At 42.5% G+C, this 21,573-nt stretch overlaps 1 protein-coding gene across 1 annotated transcript in view; it reads right to left on the bottom strand.

Annotated features, from left to right (window-relative positions):
* Window positions 1-1,289: 1,289 nt before the first annotated feature.
* Window positions 1,290-21,573, bottom strand: part of Cdh2 (cadherin 2) — a 226,473-nt gene continuing 206,189 nt past the window's right edge. The window contains exons 15-16 of the mRNA XM_050160672.1: window positions 13,971-14,135; window positions 1,290-2,745 (exon numbers count right to left, since the gene is read on the bottom strand). Of these exons, the coding sequence (XP_050016629.1) occupies window positions 2,539-2,745; window positions 13,971-14,135 (372 nt within the window). The 3' untranslated portion in view covers window positions 1,290-2,538. The remainder of the gene's footprint in view (window positions 2,746-13,970; window positions 14,136-21,573) is intronic.

The raw sequence follows: 21,573 nt of genomic DNA, 5'->3' as shown, positions 1-21,573 counted from the left end.
CATGAATATAAATTAAAATAAAATATATATGCAAATGTGTATAGAGTCGTTTGGATAACAAGAACCATGCATCACTACTAGTTGAATAAAAAAATCCATTTGTAGCAAAACGAGCCCATCTACTACTCTTCACTGGTTGTTGGGAGCTTGGTTTAGAAATGTTTGTATAAAGGGCCATGTCTGTGGAGGGCATCTGGGAAAAGGGGAGTTTTGAGAACTATTAATCACACACATACACTTTGTGTGTGTGTGTGTGTGTGTGTGATGTTTGATTTATCTATCTATTTATGCTTTGAGTCATGGTCTTGCTACTCAGGTCTGGCTGGCTTGGGCCTTGTTATGTAGATCAGGTGGCCTCTAGTTTGTGACCATCTTCTTGTCTTTGCTGGAACTGCAAGTGTGCGCCACTACAGCCACGTCGTGAGAAAATTACCTACCTGTCAGAAACTGTACACATCTGAATTGGAAAGTCAGTTCAGTTTTCATTTGGATGTACAAAATGAGGGCACTGTCTATGAATTCATTTTAGACAAAGATTATCCAATTTAGTATGTTCTCATTATGGAAATTCTCAGAGCCTAGCATCTAAGGATCTGAAAAGCAACCAAGAGCCCATTTTACTGTGTGTATACAATAACTTTCAGGTTAAGAAAAGCAGAGCAGTTATGTAGAGGAGGTGTGTTGTATGTGTTTTCTGAAGTCTACAGTGTAAGAATTACGTAGTGCTATGACCATGAAGGCAGACAGGAAAATAGTGAGGATTCTTTCAATTCTCACACAACCCACTTATGAACCATAGTTAAGAGATATGAACAGTTTTATAAAACTTAGCATGGCTGATCGTCTCTGTCCCTCACTGTAACACACCCAACTAAAGAAGAGGTTGAATTAAAGTCAGGAGCCAATCCTGAGCATCCTTCGCTAAGAACAAAGAACAGTGGCTCCAGGGAGGGTGAGAGACTCAGCAGGTGTCCACTGCTGTTCCCAAGGCCACACCCTCTACCCACTTCAGTGTAACCAACAGCTTGGGTGCCAACAAAAGGTGAGCTAGCAATTTCACGTGCTCAATGAAATTCATGTAGTTGTGTTTATGCCATGGCCACTAGGTTCCTTTCCAGTCAATCAGTGTCTGTCTTCTATGCAGACACTCCAGGCATTTCCGGAGGAAGGAACTGAGAAGGAACACATGATTTTGCAATGCTGCTCCCACTCCCAGGGACCCCCTGATTCTTGGGGTTTCTGCCACACTCAAAGCAGCTCTGGGAGAAAGAAAAGGTTCAAACCAGCCACCAGATCCAAAGTCAGCATTTTATTCAGAACGCTGGGGTCAGAGGTGTATTGTTTATAATCTGGTACACAACACAGACGCAAAGCCGTCGTCAGGGTCTTTCCAGTTTAAAAGCTTTTTTTTCTTTTTTCTCTTTTTATTCATTTTTTGTTTTGTTTTGTTTTGTTTTTTAAAAACACACACTTGCTAGTGCTGCCAGTACCAGGCCACCCCTTTTATCTTTTCCTTCCATTTTTGTGTGTAATTTTTTTGGTACAAATTATGTAAAACATTTGTGCTAAGAACTTTTATCCCTCCCCTGAACAAAACAAAACAAAAAAAAGAAAATAATAAAAATTAAAAAAATTAAAAATTAAAAATTGAGTATTCTAACTACAGCTCAACAGTTGAATCAAATGTCACTTTGTTTTGTAAATACTTTATCCATAACGAAAGATATTAACATGCAAAAAACCTGAATCCAAAGTCCAAATAATACATACACATGTTCTGAGTTCTCTGCACTCCTCCATAGTCTATGCTGATAAAACATTATGTACACACACCATTTTTACAGCGAGGTGGAAAAAATACAGGAAATAAAAAGGTGTACATGGATTAAGACCAAAATGTGTCTAATATTCTAGTTTATGAAAAAATTCAATTTTGCTACAAATCGGTGATATGAAAACTCCCTTTATCTGCAACCAGCTGCGTAAGTTTTAAGATTTTAGTGAAAAAAAAAATCTAAAGTCTAAAACTAGAAGTAATGTACATTTTTCCTATCTCATGGTCTTCCCCCCCACCCCAGGTAACAAAATCACTCCATGAGTTAATTTTTTTAATCTGTTTGTCTCATTCTGCATCTTAACAAAAGCAAACGCATTGTAACAAAAGTGTGTTGAAGCATGTCGCATTTACCTTGCTGCTCCCGCCTCAAAATATTTTGTCTTTTCCTTATTGTTTCAGAAATCAGTACCATTAAAGCCTTAAACAGAAAACTAATTCCAATCTGAAAAAGGTACAAAAAGGCACATAAAATCCCAGTGCTTCTGTACTGTAAAATTCAAGTGTAGCTGAGCTCGGTGTTTTCCAGACAGTATCGGATCACTGATATTCCCTGGGAGCCCAAACTGGTTCGCAGCCTACGCCAAAGCCTCCAGCAAGCACGGTGCTAGTGGACTAGAGTTAAAGCCTAGCTTCTGTATGCTTTTTGGGAATATCAGGTGAAACTGTTCATACTTGTCCAAAAGCCAAGTCCGTCCTGCCATTCAGTCGTCACCGCCGCCGTACATGTCGGCCAGCTTCTTGAAGCGGGGTCCCCAGTCATTCAGGTAGTCATAGTCCTGGTCCCCACCGCTACTGGAGGAGTTGAGGGAGCTCAAGGAGCCGGCCGTGGAGCCGCTGCCCTCATAGTCGAAGACCAAGAGGGAGTCATATGGCGGAGCTGTGGGGTCGTTGTCAGCAGCTTTAAGGCCCTAGGTTAGGAGAGAGAGAGGAAGGAATTACAAGAGGATACCGACTGACAGGGCACAAGGTCACCTAAGAGACCTTTGGGGATCACAGCTTGCTCAAAGGTTTCCATTGGTAAGATCACAGCAATTTGAGCACACAGAAAAGAAAAAAAAAAAAAAAAAAGGTCCTCTAAGTCAGACAATTCTCTTTTTCAAGGAAACAATCTTAAGGGTAGCCATGACAAAAGAAAGGGGTGGCGACTGGTTGGGGAATATATTTGACAAATGGAAAAAAAGGGGTCATTCGTTTGCAGCTCTTAAGAGAGGATGATATATGGAGACCAATGGCTAGGCCAAAAAAAAAGGATTTACCAAACTGTAACCTAAATTTTAACAGGGTAATTACTATGAAAACAACAAAATCATCAAATCACTGAACATGAACAATACTTTCCTTGGGATAAGATGTAATAAATGTGATTGAAAATCCATGGGATAAGAGCTTTTTGGAAAGAATCATTTAACTTACTAGTAGATCAGGGACTATGAAAGAAATACAAAGGTCCTTGTGATACAAGAACTCGGAGAGGGATTTTTGCCAGTTAACTTGAATACAGCTGGGCAGCGGTAACGCACACCGTTAATCTCAACAATCGGGAAGCAGGGGCAGGCAGATCTCCGTGAATTTAAGATCTTAAGATCTTTGTCTACACAGCTAGTTTCAGGACAAACAGTGCTATACAGAGAAACACTGTCTCCCAAAACAGAGAGTGAGGGGTGGGGGCGGAAGGGGATATTGAATACAAACTATATGTGCATCAAAGAAGACATATATAGGAGAACCAAGTGGTCCATGGCCCACTATCTGCTTACAATGTATTTTATAAGGCATGAATATACCAGAAAGCTCATGATAAATATCAGAACTATGGAATCTAGGCAAATGTCAGGAAATTGAAAAAAAGAAATGAAAACTGAGATTACCACAAAGACTCTGAATTCACCAAGGAAGTGACATTGACCTAATTTTGGAAGGCTATTGATGGATAAGTGAAGGAAGGCCAGACGCGTTACTACATTACACAGAGAGTCACATTAAAGCACCTTTTTTAAGAGGAACATAAAATGTGGAGTTAATTGATACAGTGTGAAAAGATAGGGCAGATTCTAAGTATGCTGTTTCTAGCATAGTAGATCATCCGCCTGGCAATAGTCACAGAAAATAAGGCAGTCTCAGAAAGACAAGTGAGTATTTTCTGTAATTTGTGGTTTTTAGACTTCGTGCATGTATACAAAACTGTGCGGTGTGTGTGTTTTTACACACAAACACATTCATGGTATGAAGGTAGAAGTTAGTCAGTGTAGAAGGACAAAGACCAATGGGCAAGGAGAGAGTGAAAAGGGTGTGGCTGAGGGGTATGGAAGCAATATGCCCAATACATAACATAGACTTGTATGAACTGTCTTAAGTAAGGCACTCCCACATACAATGATTACATATAAAGAAAATTAGGATATTTTTTCAATAAAAAGTAGGGTGACTTCTAGATTTCATAGGCCGTGGAAAACCTATGACTTGATACTTGTACATAATATAAATATTAGGGAGGAGAAGAAATTTTGTCAATCTAAAACTATATATATATGTGTGTGTGTGTGTGTGTGTGTGTGTTAAAAATAAAGAACACAAAAATGAGGAAGCAATTAGAATCCACATTCTTAACTCTTGAAATCAGGTGCTTTTAAGTATGCAGTTAAAGTATCTACAGCTAATTGTTAATTATGCACCAAAAAACATTAAAAAGAGAAACCAGCCTCAGGCGGTCGGGATTTTCTCAGTTCCATTCTGATGCACACAACACGGCAAGAACAGTTGTTTTCAAGCAATTACTGTTTGCCTACAGCTCTGGCTCAGCAGAAGCTGGTAGGCACCTAAGATGAGGAGACTTGTCATAGACTTTCTTCCTCGAGAGATCAATCTTTAAATATTTCCATGTTTTCTGAGTACATATTAACTTATGAATGTGTGATCGGGAGTTAACAGTCAACTGGAAGATGATGATCCTCTGGGCATGTGGGGAGATGATCTGGTTACAGTAACTGAGGTGGAGGACATGTCTGCTGTGGGTGGCACCATTCCCTCACAGGAATCCTGGACTGTATAAATAGAGAGGGAGGGACCTGAGGAGCATGCACTTGGTCCTTTCTCTGCTGACTGACTGACTGTGGTGGACCACCCTGTGTTCCCTTTCTTCTCCTGGTGAAGGCCTTCAACTGTGAGCCCGAAGAGGTCCTTTCTTCCTTGAAATGCTTCTGTCAGGCTATTTTGCCACAACAACCAGAAATGAAACTTTGAAAAAAAAATTTTTTTTTTTGTAAATAAGCAAGTTCAGTTGTTACAAGTTTACCAATAAGGAACAAAGAAGAATCAGGAAAGTTAAGATCAGAGTCAGTATGCTGTAGTGTTTCTGAGATCAGACCAGAGCCAACACCTCAACTTTCACCAGCATTCTCCTTGAGCCCCCACTATGGACTCATGTGAGACTGTAACAAGGTGAAGATCAAAAGAGACATGGGGTTCAAGTGTTCACCAGTGTTGGTCACAGAAAACACAATGAGTACCACTCAATATTTTAATGGTTAGTTTTAAAGAAAAGAGAAAATCCTGCATTGACATTTGAAGCAAAAGTTAAGAGAAGTTATTTTAAGAAATAAAACAGCAGCTGCTAGACTCCCATCAAAAAAACCCAGAGCCAGAGCCTCCCAACTCTCCCACAGCCAAGAATTTCTTACCAACAACCCTAACCATTTATAATTAGGCCCAACTTTTCCCCATATCATGTTATACTACTTCTACCCCAGAAAGGGCTGCTAAAGAAAATTTTAAAAGTCTTCAGCAAACCACTTCAATATGTAAAACAAAACTAATTCTGGACGAGACTATACCTCTCTTATTTTTAGAAAAAGCTACAGTGCAGTTCTAAGACTGAGAACTACAACCCACACTCTCTCAGGATCCCTGTGTCTCCTTTCTGTGGCAGAGAGGGTTGCTGTCCTCAGTGATCCCCAGGGGAGCACACACCCAAGATGCCACAGGGGCCACTTTAGAGGTCATCCAGCTGTCCAGCTTGGTTGTGGCCAGCGCTGTGAGGAGCAGGAAGAAGAGAGGTCACTTGAAGGGTTCTGAGGTGCTGCTGACAGTCCTTTGTCTGGTCAGCCAGGAGGGCAGTCTGTTACATGTGCAGGTTTACTTTCCCCAGAGTTTGCAATGAAAACTATGCGTGACTAAGGAAAGAAAGCCACCAATGGGCTTGGAACTTGTGCAAGAATTGCAGCCATCACTGCCACAAGCTAGCAATAGCTGTTAGTTACTGCAGCCCCAGCTCTTGAAAAGCCAAAGAATTCACCTTCATTCACTTTGTGTTGTCAACGCAAGACACACGGTTTGGGTTTCTGTGACTCTAATGCTTTGGGGACCTGGATGTGAGCAAGGTAGATTCAGTGACTGCCCTCTTGGGGCTCACAGTCACTTACTATCGCCTCGTATCCCCCCTTTTCCTACAAAATTGACTAACTACAGTTAGAGTTACTAAATGAATCTTTTAGTTCAGCACCATCTAGTTTTGGTTTACACATGAAATAGACCCTGGAAGGAAAAATCAACAAGCTTCATGGAAATTCCTAGTACAAAGGACTTCCTAAGAACAATTCTAAGATTCTTTTCTGAAGAGATGAGTTGGGGATGCCGCACAATTGGTAGCGTGTTGCCCAGCATGGAAGAAGCACTGTGCTTGTTTCCCAAGTCTGTCTTAACTAGGCATTGGGGTGCCCACTTGTAATCATAGCACCCCACAGAAAGAGGTAGTACGATGGGATGTTTAAGGTTATTCTTGGAATGGCTGCAAAACCAGTTCAAAGAGTTCAAGGCCACTCTGTGATATATATACCCTATCTTAAAAGAGTCAACGGCAGGGTGGCAGCGCTTCAAGGACATCTGATTGTGGGGTCGAAAAGTGATGACACAGACCTCTGTGTCCAAGTGACTCATGCTGCAACTCTCTGGTCCGCACTGGTATGCGGAAGACTCTGAGAATCTTCAGCAAATGCCTTAACACATTTCATTCAGTAATCCTTAAGATCAGTCTAATGCTTAAATATCTGGTTCTGAGAGCCTTAGAAATATCCTTTAATCTTAAAAATATGAAGAAATGTGTATTTCTTGTTGGTCTTCTGACCACCGTGATAGTTTGAATTTGCTTTGTTTGCTCTTACAGAGGAGTTAAGGCCATGGCATGCTTAGTGAGTCTGCTGTGTATAGTAGGGCATAGCGTCACGAAGGGTGACATCACTGATCTGGAGGAATTCTTGGGGAAGCTCTTTCCAGGTAGGGGTCAGGAACTTTGAGCCCCTGTTACATGCATAGGATTGGTTTGCACTTCAGAAGAGATTGAACCATTTCGGAATGAGGTACTTACTCAAAGGATCATAGGCAAGCTGAGAAACTGGCAATTATAGCCCTGTGGTCAAAGACTGCAGAATAAATCTGAGGGAGCAGTCTCCTGGATTCCTTTATTCTTGGATATGGACCCTGTCACTTGACGTATGAAGGACTGTTACTAAATTTACAAACCAACCACGTGTTTCTCCAGGCCTGACTCGATGCAGAAAAGTACGCTTGGCTCCTTGGTTCTCCTCTCATGGATCAGATCTGGAACTCTAAGATAAATTTATCTGGGTGCTGTATCAGTTTTTTTTCAGTCTCAGGTCCTTTGCAGAGTATAAGCTGTGGCTACTTCTTGGTGAGCTTGTATTTATAGACTTTGGACCCTAAGCTTTTGGGGTGGAGACTGACTTTGATGGGAACTATAAAGGCACTCTGCAGAGAGGAACACAAGAGGGATGGAAGGAGAAAGAGCCACTGATCTCCTGACATTGGCTTCTGTAGTCTTTGTGTCATAGCTTTGCCTCGGCTCCCCATGTCCTGCCTGCAGCAGAGCGACAGGGACATCTCGCTGTTCTTCTCATCTCAGAACTCCAGCTCCTTTCCTGGGATGACTGTGGGTCTCTCACAAATGTGGTATCACTCCCTGTAGGCAAAGCCTTCAACATGCTTTTGGAGGCATACCTAAGGGACAGGTTCACCCGGGGTGTGAAAGACAGTCTTCAACAGAGGTGCAGAGGCACCTACTGGAAATAAAAGCAATTGCCTTTATTTAAGAAAATTAAACTTAAAATTGATTAACAGTTTAAGTAAATAATAGAAGAGAGAAGCTGAGATAGAAGAATAAGATGGTGCTTTGCCAAGCCTGACTAACGGCTGGGTACAAAGCTTTATGGAGAAACCCTATACGACCCGGTTTGCCCTAGCCTCAAACTGAGCACTCACAACTGAATTAAGCACCAGTTCTCCAAACCCTTGTGCACAGCTTCTATTTACATATTCATTTCTTTCTAGCTGCAATGTGATTGTAATGTTTCAACATATTTTTATGATTAATATACCAATCATCTATCCACTCATCCATCCAACCATCCATCCACCCGCCCACGCATCCATCCATCCCTCCACCCACCCACTCATTCAGGCATTAGCCCACTGCAAATGCTGCTTTTGCTGCTGAGCTCCCCCCCCCCCCCCCCCAGCTATGGGAGTCACACCTGTGGTTGTTCCAGTCACCTCTTGTCTCACCTTGTTTGAATCACCTCAGAGTGTGAGGCCCCTTCCTGCCAAGGCTATTTTGCAATCACATCCTGCTGGTCAGGACAATGTCTGAGTTCCGGATTCCCTTCTACAAGAGATTGTTTCCCTAATGCTCCGGACTAATATAGGTTGACATACTAATATACCATTTTATATTATATATCAAAGCTAACATTAGTATCCTATTTGGTTATAAGGAGTTTAAGATGCTATTATTTTTATAAAAAGAGAATTTAATTTTTCATTTCAATTAAAAGACCATTGAGAATCTTTTATTAATAAAAAATTGTCTGAAATAATCGTTACTGCATTTCTAACAATACAGAGACACATACTATGCCAAGCATTTTACATGTGCTGTCTATTTGTTGTTGCTGTTGTTTTGTTTTTTTGAGACAGGGTTTCTCTGTGTAGCTCTGGTTGTCCTGGAACTTGTTCTGTAGACCAGGCTGGCCTCGAACTCAGAGATCTGCTTCTGTCTGCCTCCTGAGTGCTGAGATTAAAGGTGTGTGCCATCACACCGCATCCACACATGCCACCTTATTAAGATTCCACTACAACCTCAAAAGAAGGTTCAATTTTATTTCCGGCTTACAAAAAAGACAATTGGAAACCCAGAGATAAACGTCAAGGGCCTCAAACTTGCACAAAGTTCCAGTTCTGAGAGGTGAGCCGGATTTGAACTCAGACAAGCCCCGCAGTCCTCTTGCAGTGAAAGGATGAAGCGCTTTAAAGCTGACAAAGTAAATGCAAGTAACAAGAGAAAGAAGCAGTCTAAGCTTTAGTAGCTCCAACCAATTCTCCTGCAAAGCCCTTCCGGATGTTGTAAGCAATGTTAAGGCAGAAGTCAGTCCTCTCACAGAAGGGCACACATGATTTTAATTCCTCTCAGATAAGGGCATGTGAGATTAATGCAGTTATTGGAGATATGCTAATATCTACTAAGGAGCTGAGATTAAATGAATTTATTTCACTATTTTCACCTTCTGAAGGTCATGCTTAAAAAGGCAAACAGAATGAAATTCTAACTAAAATCCAAAAACAGGTGTCTTGCTCTACTCTACCTGCTTGACTAGAAATGAGTTCACTTGTGAAATTCACAGCGACGCTCATTCATTATTTAAATAAACAAGTTGGAGAATGTTCTTGGGAGCGTCCCTATTCCTTATATCTATAAAAGCGCTCCAATTATAATCACTGCTATATTATTCTTCCTTTGGAACATTTGGTCTTCTGCTAAATCAAATAAGACCTGGAGATAAATAAATTTGTATGTATTTGCAATGTTTTCACAAAGTGTACTGGAGTTCTTTCCAGGTGCCTTCAAATGTTTCAAAATACATGTATTTATTTTTGTTTGCCAAGTTAATGAAAGATATTGAGCAAGTCTTAATGGTTCCCTGGGATGGAAGAATCTGCCTGGTGCTTCTGAGGATTGTGTGACTTCTAGAGAGTATTAATCCCTTTTCTTTTGCCCACATAATCAACTATCATAACCTGCTTGGATCTGCTTGATCTGCTTGGACTTCCTCCTGCCTCTAATTGTAGGACTATTTGTTGCCACTGTTTTGTTTTTTTAAAGACAAGGTGTCCTTTAGCTAACTAAGGCTGACGTGGAAACCATTATGTACACAAGAATGACCTTGAACTGATGCTCCCGCCTCTGCTGAGCGCTGGGACTGTAGGTGTATGCCTCCACAGACAGTTCACGAGACGCTGAGGATTGAACCCAGGGCTTTGCGCATGCTACAGCTACATTCACCTCCCTGGCCCTCGGACACGTCAAGGCTTGTTTGTGGTCTCCTTTCTAATTCCTGTATGTTGAGATAATGCTCAGCTTCATGGATTTGCTGCTATTTTGAAAATGACTAGAAGTGTCATTGATCTTTTTATTCCTTCACTAACCAAAGTATCTGCTCTACCCCATCCAGCCACACCCAGGAATAAGGACCCATCTCCTTGGCCACAGAAGACCTCAGAGGATGAATGGAACCACAGCTGGTTTCTAATACTGGGGGTAAGCCCCAGGTAAGTAGGATTGGGTGACACTGGACAGCACCTGTCTGCTCTGTGTACTGATCCTTTCTGGCATGGCAAGGAAAGGTGAGTTTGAGTCTGGAAGAACAGAATCCAATTACAAGCCAGGGGTACAAGGCACAGATAAAGTCACTGTTCAATGCTCTGCAATATGCAGGCTGGTGAGGGACCGGGGATGAGATTGGGACAAGTATAACCCTGGCACGAGGGGCTGTCTGTGCATTGTAAGCATAACTTCACTATTGAACAGAGGCTCCTCGACTGAAGGTGGATGGAGTCATGTCCCCACCAACACATTGACAAGACTGTAAATGAAAATACACTTAATACATCTAAAGTACTGAATGCCGCAGAGCAGCCACACAGAGCAAGAAATAGCCCTTGCTCTAGAAAACCCATATACCCAGGTGAGAGACGAAAATATTGACAGTTGCACCCTCAAATGGAAGAGAGGATATCGACATTCACACTCTCCAATGGCAGAGAGAATATTTACAGTCACAGTCCAGGCGGCTGGGGAGGATTGTGTCAGGAGAAGCATCACTTGGTGTCCAGACATCTCAAGGACAGTTTCAGAGACGAGATGTTTGCACTGCATCCTTATGGCTACAGAAAACTTGCAGATCGAGAAAGCATGAGCTTTTCCTGTTTAAAAGGGCCATCCTTTGGGGACTGCAAGTACCTTAGGATTGCAGTTTAAGAAGAACTTGGGGAATGAAGGAAATTGCAGAAATCAGACCATGATTAGCCTTATAACTGCACTTAGGGCTTGATTTTTATTTCTAAGAGAAGAATATTAGAGCTGGAACTGACTCCCACAGTGAACTGCACCACAGGGCCCTGCAGAAGCTCCTAAGGTTTGAATTCCACTCATCAAAACTCTTAATTGCAAGAAAATATAGTTCTCACACCTGTAGTTCTAAAATTCATTATATCTTAAAACGCAGTAACCAAGAGGATAATTCAATGTTTTTTTTCCAGAACAATATACAACAAATACAGACACAAGTCCATTGGGTACTCTTACATAAATAAAAATCTCTGATGTTATTCATAAGCTCCTGCAACTGTCTCTAAGCAAATCTGCGTAAGAACAGGGCAAGTCGGAACACAGATTACAGAAAAAGAGGAGATAGTAGCTTTCCTCTCTTCCTCTCTTCCCTTCTATATGGTCTTAATAGACATCTGCCACAAATTAACCCATTACTTTCTCAACAGAAACCAACATGTTTGGAAAGCAGCCTCTTTTCATTAGGAACAGACAGCAATGGAAAGTCACAGACGCTGAGAAATACTCCAACTCTGCTTTGAAACTTTGTTAAATAATTATTCTTACACGTTATTTAGTTTGTGTGTGTGTGTGAGTGTGTGCGCGCGCACGCATGCACGTGTGTGCTCACGTGTATGCCACTGTGTCCATGTGGACTCGAGAGCACACTTGTGATCCACGTGGGTCCCCGGGATCAAATGCAGATCATCAGATGGTGGGATGTGCCTTTATCCACTCATCAAAATTGCCAGCCCCTATTTCTAAACCTAGTATATATGAAACTTTACAGTAGACTGCTAACATTTATATATTATGTCAATAAAGCCCAGGAAACAAGAGGCTCATGTTGTGGAATATTGCCTTAACTAGGTGAAGATGTGCTACATCTGTTTTGTCTACATTTGTTTAATTATGTATAAATGTGTTGTTTGCCTGCCTAAGGTACCAAACTGGATGAAATTAAAAGCTGATGGCCAGGGGCTAGGCAGAGGAGGGATAGGTAGGCCTGATGAGCAGAGAGAATAAGGAGGAGAAGGAATCTGGGACCAAAAGAGAGAGAAGGAGAAAGAACTAGGGAGACACGGGGGACCAGCAAGTCAGTCAGGCAGCCACCAGCCAGCCAGACAAGGAGTAGGACATACAGAATAAAGGTAAAAATGCCCAAGGCAAAACGTAGATCAAGAGAAACAGGTTAGTTTAAGTTATAAGAGCTAGTGGAACAAGCACATGATAAAGCCCAGCATTCTTAACTAATACTGTCTCCACTTCATGATTTGGGAGCTGGTTCGCAGCCAACAGAAAGCTTGCTAGTGACTCATCAAGCCTGCTCCATGATCAAAGCCACATGCAATGGACACCTTGCACGCTGTGATGTATAGGGACCAATGTTGACTTTGGAGTGGCCAGCATCTGAGCGGAGACCACAGCTCCTGCTATATATTCAGCCAGTATCGTTAACTATCACTATCTTATATGAACAATAAAATTCTGGCTAGTATCTAAAAAGAAGAAGCACAAGCCATTCTCTGTCAAAACTTTAGTATCAGCCATAGGAGGACTCTTGGGAGCAATGAATAAAAGAATGACGGAGAATTCTCAAAGTGAAATTGTGTCTGCTGCATCCAGCAGAGAATTAGCTCCCTCACACAGAGGCTTTTAAGTCCCCTCTACAAGGCCAGTGTTCAAGTCACATGGTATTTAATTTAGCCACTCTTCCAACTGTCATTTGATGAGTTGATGAGGAGGTAGTGAATTCTCATCAGTATAGAAAAAGGCAAAGAGAACTCCTGTTTGTTTATTAAGGCTAATACAGGAAGTTAGAACGCAGGACAGTACTGGTCTGTTTGTTGTCTATAGGCTGCGCCTAACGTATGATCACATCATTTTACAGTGCAGGATGTTGGCCGATGCCTCCCTTTTGGGCTGACTGAAACCATTGAGGGTGCTGGGAAGACAGCTCAGTCTATAATGTGCCTCCTCTGCAAGCTTCAGGACCTGTTTGATCCTCAGCATCTATGTGAAAAAAAGTTCGTCTGTGTGCCGAGTAGTGTTTATTAGCCCAGCACTGGGGAGGTGGAAACAGGTAGATGTCCTTGAAGCTTGACAGTCAGCCAGTCTAGTCTACAGGGTGAGTTCCAGGCTCATGAGAGATTCAATAGTGCCTATGGAATGTTCCCCAGGCTGTCCTCTAGTCTCCAAAAACACATGAATGTAGGTTCCCATGTACACCTGCACATACATGTACATCTGTACGTACATTTAAAAAGCTTGTTCCCTGTCACCGAAGTCATATTTCTTTTCATATAAACATACAATCAAAAATGATATTTTAATGAATTAATATTCAATAGCTGTGTCCCAAATGTGCATCTCACAGGGACCTAATCTTAAGCATACAATAAAATGTCCTACAAGAAAGTAATTTTCTTCAATAGTGTAGTTACTGGGCAGTTGCTAATGCTCCTACACATAACCCCTAATTCACGCTCATGCACCTAACCCTAATTAAACACTTGGGGTCACCACAAAGAAAGACAAAAAAGTAGAAGGAGAACTAGTTGGGAAGAGGAGGGGAATCAGTGGGAGTGGGGGGTGTGTGGTGTCAAGCGATGTAATGGGGTAAACAAGTAATACACATTATACATGTGCATAAATTACCATAAAGAACCTGATTCCATATAGCTAATATATGTTAATGTGTTAATGAAATTAAATTTTACAAAAGAAAGCGAGTCTCTGCACCTCATTAATGAAGTCCCCAATGTCCCCAGGGTGTGGGGCTGCAGAGCGGACTGGATACTGTGGCTCGGCATGGATGGGCCTCTCGTCTAGCCGTCTGATTCCCACGGGCTTGATGGCGTCAGGCTCTACAGTGTCTGGCTGCTGGAGCTGGCTCAGGTCGTAGTCCTGCAAGGGAGGGAAGCAGAAAGCACGGGAGATGAACACCAAGCAGGAAGATTACAACCTTTGTTTCTAAACACATCCTCGGGACGCATGGAAATGAGGTGCAATTTAACATAATGGAAAAGTTGCCACTAGGAGTTTTTCATGTTATGATTAAATATTTCTTTCACACAGCTCTTTCTTCTGTGTTTTCCATTTCTGCAGTCTGTGCTCCATCTGTTTTCGAGCGCTCCTCATCAGCTCCCAATGGGAAACAGCAGTGACGAGGTCTCACTACAACATGACGAAGAATCCAACTGCAGCCTGCCCTGTGGCAGCAAAGCGTCCACGTCTCCAACATCACACGCAAGTACTGGGCTGCACGTCTCTGCCCTCTGAGGAAGGCACTGGTGCATCGAGGTTGAAACCCAACCTTCCATCCCTCCCTTCCTTCCAGAGTCTTGAATTTCTCAGCCATAAATTATGGTCTGCGGACCAGTCTTAATTGCGCTCTAGTTTTAGTTAAGAATGGCCTTCAAATTTTCAAAGAGTTACTTAAAATATCAAACAAGAAAAATAAGCCCTGGTGACTCTCTGTAGCCCACAGAACCAAAGTATTTTCCTATCTTCCCTTTAGATAAACAGTTTGATCTAGGCCTGCTGGGCCAGGATGAGCCTGGATTTCTCTCCATGTAGTCCTGTGGAATGTTCTGGAAAAACAGCCTGTGCTTTTGCAGAGAGGCAGAATGATGGTGTGAAAAGGGTCCTTTGGGCATAGCCTGGGCTCTCCCAACTACTTACAGTTAGCTCACCAGCCACATGGACAGGAGTACACAAGGAAAACAACTATACATTGAAACCAAATCCAATTCCAGTTTGGGCAAATGCTGTATTTTTCAAACCTCTACTTCAGTGTTCATGACCCTTTGGGAGTCATATATCAGGTATCCTGCATATCAGATATTTACATTACATGTCTTAACAGTGGCAAAATTACAGTTACGGAGTAGTAACAAAGTAGTACTTTTATGGTTGGGGGTCACCACAACAGGCGGAGCTGTGTTAATGGGTCACAGCATTAGGAAGGGTGAGAACCACTGGTCTACATTCTGTTGCTACAAAACGGCAAGTCCTGAGCGTCCCCAAAGTGCGTAACCATTCAACTTTGATATTCTCAGAAAACACCAACTTCCTAGCATTCCTCTCGGTTCAGCCTGCATTGCTCTGTCTAAACTCAGCTTAAATGCTTTCGAGGTTTCTCCACCGTGGGTCTGATTTATTCAGAACTCAAACAGTGACTATGTCTGGCCGTGTGCCAGGTGCTGTACATATGTCTGCTCATTTAATCTTTTTAACACATTTTATCATCTCCCTTTAAGATAGGAAGATGTGGAGTGGCAATGAACCCAAGTCACCCACCCATGGTCCTGGAGACACTAGCACACAAAACAGGCTTGGACTGTGGATGTGTTAGACGCCACAGCCTGGCTCCTTTCACAGCCTACGACAGTGAGTCAAGCCCAAGCTACAAGAATGGTTTTAAAGAGAGATGAGCCACATAGATGGTCTGGACAAAGAAAGGAAAGCAGGAGGACAACTCAAGTTTCAGGGACACTAAAGGAAGTCGAGAAAACCTCATATTCACAGTGTGCCTGCCACTCTGCCAGTTTAGTTTTTCGAGACAGGGCTTCTCTGTAGCTTTGGAGTCTGTCGTGGAACTAGCTCTTGTAGACTAGGCTGGCCTCAAACTCACAGATATCTGCCTGCCTCTGCGTCCCAAGTACTGGGATTAAAGTTGTGTGCCACCACCGTCCGGCTCGCCTCTCTAATTCTTAACCAGCCTGTGAAGAACGCTTCATTGCTTCTTTTCTAGATCATGGTTGACTGAGAGATTCTAAGCGAGCTGAGTAGCTTGTTCAAAGCCACATGATTAGTAGGTCAGCATGGGAATTAAAACCATGGCGCCTGTCTTTAATGTGTCGGGTTTTATTATAACACTGGGCTGGTGGAGAAGCACTTGTTACAACTTTACTCCCTCTGAGTAATTATTTACCTAGTTTGATGCAGCCTGGTGTGTAATGGCCCTAACGTAGGTGGATGGAAAAGCCACCCGGACCAGGATGTGCCATGTGGTCTACAGAGAAGGGCAAGCCAGAAAGGGGCACAAAGGGCAAGCCAGGAAGGGCACAAACTCTGAATACCACTAGTGCTGAGAAGCCCCGATTTGGACAACTGGCTTTAGGTTTGAACCTGGACCTACATGTGGGCCAGAGAGACATTGCTGAGGAAGGAGAACCAGCAGTACGGACAGGGGAAGGGTAGAAGAGTTAGGTCTCCATAAACAACCGAGGAGAGTAGCTTGAACAGACATGTGCTCCAGTTTCAACCTTAGAGGCTTTAGAAGCTGTAGCGTGTCTTAGAGGCCTAAAGTGACATAACTTGAGAAAAATCTTTAAAGCGGTATAAAGAGGGATTTATTTCGAAAAATTTTAAATACTTTCACAGGAAGAAGTGATTACAGGAGAGACCAGTGAGGAGAGGGACTCCTCTAATGAAACTTGTCCTGGAAAGGGAAGCCAAGTGGGAAGGGTACTGCTAGCTAACAAATGCTTCTATCCTCAGCGTGAAATCACTCTATTAGGAAGTCTTAATTACAGAAAACAGGGTAATCTTATGTTTAAGGGCTGTCTTTATCAGATGAAACACTCCTTGATGCTCTTGGATGTGCCTTGTGAAACCTCACGGTGACAGCAGTGAGAAAGCAGAGGGCGTGACACTTTAATTAAGAACGGCCCCCATAGGCTCGCAGATTTGGGGAGTTAGCCAGTAGGGAGTAGCACTGAAAGGTGTGACCTCATTGGAGGGTGCATGTCACTCATTGGAGGTGGGCTTTGGGGTTTCAATGCTCAAGCCAGGCCCAGTGTCTCACTCTTTCTGGTGCCTGCAGGTCTGGATTTAGAAGTCTGGGCTCCTCCTACACCATGTCTGCCTGCATAGCCACCATGAACCGTGCCATGCTCCCCACCATGGACTAAACCTCTAAAACTGTAAGCAAGCTCCCAATGAAATGTTTTCTTTTCTAAAGTTGCCGTGCTCGTGATGTCTCTTCACGAGCAAGAGAACACTGATGAAGCCCAAAGGGTTTCTTTTCTATACCACACTAAGTAAGCCTGACGGTTTAATAAGCCTGATATTTTCCCACTGGACAGAGCCCGCTATCCTGACATCCCAACAATGTTCACTGTATCCTCAGGTCGCAAATACAAGCACATTTCAACTGGCTAGCACCATTTAAAAAACATCCGATGTCCTGCCAACATTTAGACACACTTCTGACAAGAACACTGAAAGCTCTATACAGGAGGGAAAGTTCCCATCCTTACAGGGTGACACATTGCAGGTGACAGCAGCTACTTCCTTAGCAGCACTGTATCCTGGCCATCATCACCCACCAAAGCACAGCTACATACACATACAGCATGTTATTAGTCTGCAGAGTTATTTGAAGCTCTGGCCTGCTTCTGCAAAAATCAGAGAGGCGAGTTGAGGAGATGGCTCAGTGGGTGAGAACATTTACTGTGCAAGCATGAGGACCTGAGTTCAGATAACCAGCACCCAAACAAATGACTGTAAGAAGCTGTCACCTAAGGGCTGGTGTAGGTGCAGGCAGAGACAGGAGGATTGATGGGACTGGTTGGTTTCCTGTTGAGCTTCATGTTCAGTGAAAAACAAAACTGTCTCAAAGGGATAAGAGCAGGACTTGCAAGATCGTCCGCTTATCTCAGCATGTGCACACATAGCACACACACACACACACACACACACACACACACACACACCCCGTTTTGTCCAGGTCTAAACCAAGTGTTGGCTGGAAGCAAGTGTTGATATAATTGCAGTGATGATGTTCATGCCAGCTATCAAAAGAACAGCTGATTCAAGAGATGCGCCTTGAATCACATTACAGTCCTTGGCAGTAATTCACATCAGTGAAGGACAGGACCCCAGGCCCATTCCTGAGAACAGTGCCAGGGTGATTTATCTCCCCATGATGATAGAAACCTGGTAAGTTGCTCAGTTATAATGGGATCAAAGAGAATCAGAAAGCCATTGATGTACAGCAAGCTAGAAGCTGGGCTAAAGGGAGACTTAAGAGTGTCTTTGTGTTGGCTTCCTCTGCTCTAGAGAGAAAGCAAACTATCAGCATCTGGTGGCAGGGAGCACGTGGCAGGGTCTGCGGGGGAGGGGGGGAGGAGGTCAAGGGACAGGCTTTGCTCTTGATGTTGTTCTGTGTCGTATGGCAAAAGTCCTGCCCTGAGGGTTCAATTTTAGACATTTCGATAAAAGCTCACACTATATGAATTCCCTAAATTATATATCTTTACAATCCCATCATGCTTTCTTTAAACACAAAAATTACAACATGTAGGATAAGAATTAAAGTGAGAATTAGAGAGACCCAGAATTCAATGCAGGTCTTTGGGGTCCGTGGTTTAAGCCATGCGGACTGTAAAGAGCAAGCGATCTTTATCTAGATCCCAGAACTCTGGAGGCTGAATGGCTCTGACACTTGCCTTATGACTGTCAAGTTTTACAATGTGAACTTCTAAAAGAAATTTGATTTTCAAATGGAAGTCAAACAAAACTGTATTTCAACTCATCTTTGGGATGCATGTTAATTGACAAGAATCATTAAAAGTAGGCGTGGAGTTGGGGCTTTTGTACTATTTGTGAAATATTAATATTTGCATTAAAGAACTAAACCTTTCTTTCTTAAGATTTAGAACGCTTTAAGGGGGATTTAATTTTGGGAGAGCTAGTGGGAGGTTAACAGCTGAGGCTATGGTTCTGGCTTTTGTTGTTAAAATTCCACTGACTTGTAACGATTTACAGTTGATTCAAATGATACCAGCACAAATCTACCTTGAGGCATTTGGTTGTGCTAATAAAATAAAACAAAACAAAACACAACAACAGAATATATAAAAATTTCAGGCTTTCAGACAATTATTTTAGGGAAGGAAATTTCAAAAGAATGTATAGAATTTAGCCTCTTTGAGGAGGTGATGGAAACATTCATCTGGCATATTCCACTGAGACGCAGGAGCACCTACTGACTGCCAAATGCTGTTTTTAGCTCTAAGAAGATGAAAGAAGGAAGTCACCCTTCATCCCGTGATCTGTGAGAAATCATATTAGGTTGTTCCCATATGGCATCTCATATAAGCGAACAGAAACTTTTGAGTGGTGCTTTTGCTCGGATCCCATTGATTACTGAAGCTCAGTAGGCTCATGTTGGACGAAGGTCACAGTCCTCTCTGACCAACAGCAAGAATAAAACTCGGAGGCGGGGGAACACTCAGCAAGTACAGTGTTGCCAAGCAAGCAGACGGACGGAGTTTCCCTCCCCAGAACTCCATAAAATGTTGGGCAGAGCAATGCTGCCTGGAATTCCAGTGCTGAGAGGTGGAGACAGGAGGATGGCTGAGACTTAGTGGCCAATGAGTCTAGTGGAATTAGTGAATTCTTGATTTACTGAGCATCCTCATCTCAAAACTCATGAAAAGAGATCTAGGAAGACACGGGATGCTAATATCTGACCTCTACACACACGTAAAAATATACTTACATACAAACATGTTCATGCACATATCCCATCCCTAACACACAGATAAAGCTCTTAGTTCCCACAAGGGTATGCCTATAGAGAAGTTGGAAATTTTCCAAGATCAGGCCACTTGCTCAGTGAAGAATTTTGCCCTATCCTAGGCCAGGCCTCTTACCAAAGAAAACATGTTTTTGCTTGTTTGTTTGTTTTGTTTTTAATTAGAGCAAAGTAGTTTCAAGATGGTAGGACAGACAAAGTAGGTTCAGCATGGCCAGACAAACTGGCTTTAGGAGGGTAGGACAGACAGACAAGGTACCTTCAAATGACAGACAAAGTAAACAGTTTGTTTCAGTATCAAGAGACTATGAAAAATAAAGCAAATGTCAAGGTAAAAAACTGCAATTCCCAAACTGAAGAGAAGTTGACCATAGCATGGTTGAAGAAATCTTCAGACCAATGTGGAAAGGAAAGGGAGAGTAAATAAACCTTGATCCTTCTACCCCTCGCAGTACCCAGTATTAAAAGAATTGAAACAGTCCGAAGGTGTTAACGGATCACTATGCAGTATCTGACTCCTGTGCAGTCCTTATGTAGAGGATATAAGAGCTGATCTTTCCTAGCAAAGCAGTTAGGATGGACACCATCTACTGAGGAGAGCCCATTGCTTCTTAGGTCTCCCCACACCAAAGCTTTGCTAAAGCCTTTTTCTGAGTTGAGCTGCAAACCTACTAGAGATAAACAACTCAGCAAACTGGAAAGGCAGTCTTTCCTGTTCACTCCCATCTCACTGGAGCCAGTCCGGCATTCCTCACGGGGAGCAACTAAGGCCCCACTTTAAGGGAATCCATTCACTACTCCCTTTTCTTTGGTTGTTGCACACACTATCCTGGCAGCTTGTGAGGTATTGTGTGTTTCCAGGATTTTTAATGAGATGATGCTTCTTTCTTTAAAGCACCAATCATGATTTTGTGGCAGAAATGGCTTTGGTGAAATTTTGTCACAAACTGTCTCTAATAGTGAAATCTGGCATATTTTGGGGGAGAGAGGAGTGAAGCAAATGTACAACTTATGTCAACTGAACTCAGAACACACTTTCTCTTGAATCACAAGTGTTGATATTGACGTCATAGATCATGTGTGTGTATATATGTATGTATGTATGCATGTATGTACGCATGCATGTGTATATGTGTGTATGTATGCATGCATGCATGCGTGAGACTGGGTTTCAGGTAGACCCTCACTGGTCTTAAACTAATTTAATTTGTATTTGACACTGGCTTTGAACTCATAACCCTTACCCTCCACCTCTCAAGTGTTAGCATGATAGGCCTGCTACTTGGCTCTCATCTATCATCTAGTTTAATGCTCTTTATAAAGGTGTTTCTTAAATTTGAAAAACTAATTTTCTACAAATGCATGTAATTTCCCATTCTTCTTTGATATTTGGTCACAGACTTACAGAAATAAATCACTTCTTACCCTCTAAGTCTTATCTCTCTTGAGGAGTAAGTATTGTCATTAAAACTGTCTTCTCCTCTATCTCTTCACCCCAACCTACAACTTCTTACAAAAAAATAAAAAAAATAAGCCAGGCGGTGGTGGCACACGCCTTTAATCCCAGCACTCGGGAGGCAGAGGCAGGCGGATCTCTGTGAGTTCGAGACCAGCCTGGTCTACAGAGCTAGTTCCAGGACAGGCTCCAAAGCCACAGAGAAACCCTGTCTCGAAAAACCAAAAAAAAAAAATTAAAAAAAATATCATCACTAAGACAAAGGTCAAAGTAACCTATTCTCAGCCTTGGAGAAACATAAAAACAGTTAAAGAAAGAGCAGTATTGGATGGCCATGTGGG

The sequence above is a fragment of the Alexandromys fortis genome, unplaced genomic scaffold (genome assembly GCF_014885135.2).
Source record: "Alexandromys fortis isolate MF-2015 unplaced genomic scaffold, M_Fortis_MF-2015_v1.1 scaffold_104, whole genome shotgun sequence".
Taxonomy (NCBI): Eukaryota; Metazoa; Chordata; class Mammalia; order Rodentia; family Cricetidae; genus Alexandromys; species Alexandromys fortis.
The sequence above is the reverse complement of the archived record's forward strand: the minus strand, read 5'-3'. Positions and strand labels throughout refer to the sequence as shown.